Source organism: Micromesistius poutassou (assembly GCF_964030765.1).
Source record: "Micromesistius poutassou genome assembly, chromosome: 4".
NCBI classification, from domain to species: domain Eukaryota; kingdom Metazoa; phylum Chordata; class Actinopteri; order Gadiformes; family Gadidae; genus Micromesistius; species Micromesistius poutassou.
Window position 1 is genome coordinate 1898944 of NC_140274.1, and position 2500 is coordinate 1901443.

Consider the following 2500-nt stretch of genomic DNA (forward strand, 5'->3'; position numbering starts at 1 on the left):
CACACTCATTTGTAAAATATGAATGCATATGTCAGCTTAATGTGAACATTTGTTTAGCTCAAGCAACCCTGTTGAAAAACTGTAACTTCAATTTATAAATTCTAAATGTTGCATTTGCTTTCCTAAGGGCACTGCAGTCACCACCCTATCAGGTCTAGAGAGCCAATGTCTAAAGGCCCAGTCCTGGGATCTGCATGATGCAGTCAAACATTCACATATTCTATCTCCTCTTTTGGAAGGCTGCTGATCAGCTCCATTTGAGAACCGCACAGGTGAACCATTCCACTGTAGTCACCTTGATTGCAGCTACATTCAAAAGGATTTCTACGTTCTAAAGCCAGCCCTGGTTCTGTAGTGTGTACTGGGATGGGGAACCTCCAGGCCCCATGTGATAGGGTTACAGCCCCAGTGTGAGGGGGAGGGCTGGTTCCTACAGCGGACACCATGGTTTACTGAACTGATGTATTCTCATCTCACCCTCCACGCACTGCACTTATCCAGGAGCCCTGCATTGATGCAGCTAGAAGGATGATGTGGTCAGAAGGTTTTGGTGTGCTTTAGTATAGTAAGAGTTGCACCGTGGAAGTCTCTGCTGCTAAGTAGGGGAGATGAGTGGCCGTCTTATGAATAATGGATTAGGGGACTTGTGTCTTAGTCGACCACAGCTGTCAATTTGTAGAGTCCTAATAATGACCTCGTCATCAGGTGAGACTGCGTCCATAAGACCTGAGTGCTATACAACTGTCGTTCTAATGGCGCTGTGGCTCCAGCCCATTTGTTTGAGATAAAGCTGGTTCTCTCTGTGGTGCTCGTCTCTTATCAGCAGCATGCTGGGTACTCAGTCATGAACAAACACATCACACACCCAGCAGTCGTACATCTGCCCGCAGACCTTCCGCCAACGCTGGTTCTACTATCGCTCTCTCCGAGTTTGCCTTTTCATGTTTTCTTCTTCCTCTCTCTCTGTCTGTCTCACCCCCGTCCGTCTCTCATGATTCTCCTCTCTCTCTCTGTCTGTCTCACCCCCCCCCCCCCCCCCGTCCGTCCGTCTCTCATGATTCTCCTCTCTCTCTCTGTCTGTCTCACCCCCCCATCTCTCATGATTCTCCTCTCTCTCTGTCTGTCTCACCCCCCCATCTCTCATGATTCTCCTCTCTCTCTCTGTCTGTCTCACCCCCCCGTCCGTCCGTCTCTCATCATTCTCCTCTCTTCTCATCGGGCCCCATGTTGTGGATGACACCTGCATCTCTGCTCAACAGCAACATGTGGTCAGAGGCCGCTTCCTCCCCACCCGTTCCAGAACCCCAGCTTTGCTTTCCGTTCTGTTTCTGTCTCATCGTTACAGTTTGTGTGATTTGTGTGTACTGTTGCACAACCTCCGACCATAAGCAGGGATTTACGCTGTGCCAACGATGCTGTTATTCTTCACCTCCAGGAGAATAACCGGGCTCTGTTTGAGACCAGGAGGCGGGAGCAGCGTCTAGACCAAGGTCCGGCTCTCTCACAGAGCAAGGGGCGAGTGAGGGACCTGCCCGGCTGGAGGCCAGAGAACCACAGGAGAACTTGTTTGTGTTAACGAGGGGACGTTTGGAGCTACCCCCGCTCGGCTCTTCTCTGGCCCAGGCTAGTCCAGCGCCGTCCTGGTCCTGGTCCTGGCTGCAGGACACACACACACACACACACACACACCCAGGGCCCTTCCAGTAGCATGAAGCTGAAGGAGGACCTGAACCCCGTGCTCCTGCTGCTCTTCCAGCTGACGGTGAGGGTCTATGGCCTGGTGACGCGGCTGCCCTCCTACCTCCTCAGCTGGCTGGGGTCCGGGCCCCAGCCTCCCCCCGGGGGCCCTCAGGCCCAGAGGGACCTCCGTGACAAGGCCCGCTCAGTGTCGGGCCAGCCCCAGGGGCCCTACCGGGCGCTGGCCTCCGCCCAGGGGCTGGCCAGCACCCTGCACCCGGGGGTGGACACCCTGGACAAGATGTTTGAGCACTCGGTGCAGCGCTTCACCCACAGGGACTGCCTGGGCACCCGCGAGCTCATCTCAGAGGAGGACGAGCAGCAGAGCAACGGCAAGGTGTTGAAGAAGGTAAGTAACCCTAAGCCGCAGTCCCCCTCACACCTTCACCAGCATGAGACGGACTGACACTGTCCCCCTCACACCTTCACCAGCATGAGACAGACTGACACTGTCCCCCTCACACCTTCACCAGCATGAGACAGACTGACACTGTCCCCCTCACACCTTCACCAGCATGAGACAGACTGACACTGTCCCCCTCACACCTTCACCAGCATGAGATGGACTGACACTGTCCCCCTCACACCTTCACCAGCATGAGACGGACTGACACTGTCCCCCTCACACCTTCACCAGCATGAGATGGACTGACACTGTCCCCCTCACACCTTCACCAGCATGAGACGGACTAACTGTGTGTTCACACCAAAAGACACATTTTTCGCCGGGTCGCGCTGTTGCCGTAGTTTTGTCGCGCGACAA

The 2500-nt window shown here is 54.8% G+C and overlaps 1 protein-coding gene across 1 annotated transcript in view; it reads left to right on the forward strand.

Annotated features, from left to right (window-relative positions):
* LOC311342363 (fatty acid CoA ligase Acsl3-like) overlaps positions 1–2500 on the forward strand; it is a 28653-nt gene that overhangs the window by 4651 nt on the left and 21502 nt on the right. Inside the window, exon 2 of the mRNA XM_084467209.1 lies at positions 1436–2086. Coding sequence (XP_084323335.1) covers positions 1709–2086 — 378 coding nt within the window. The 5' untranslated portion in view covers positions 1436–1708. The remainder of the gene's footprint in view (positions 1–1435; positions 2087–2500) is intronic.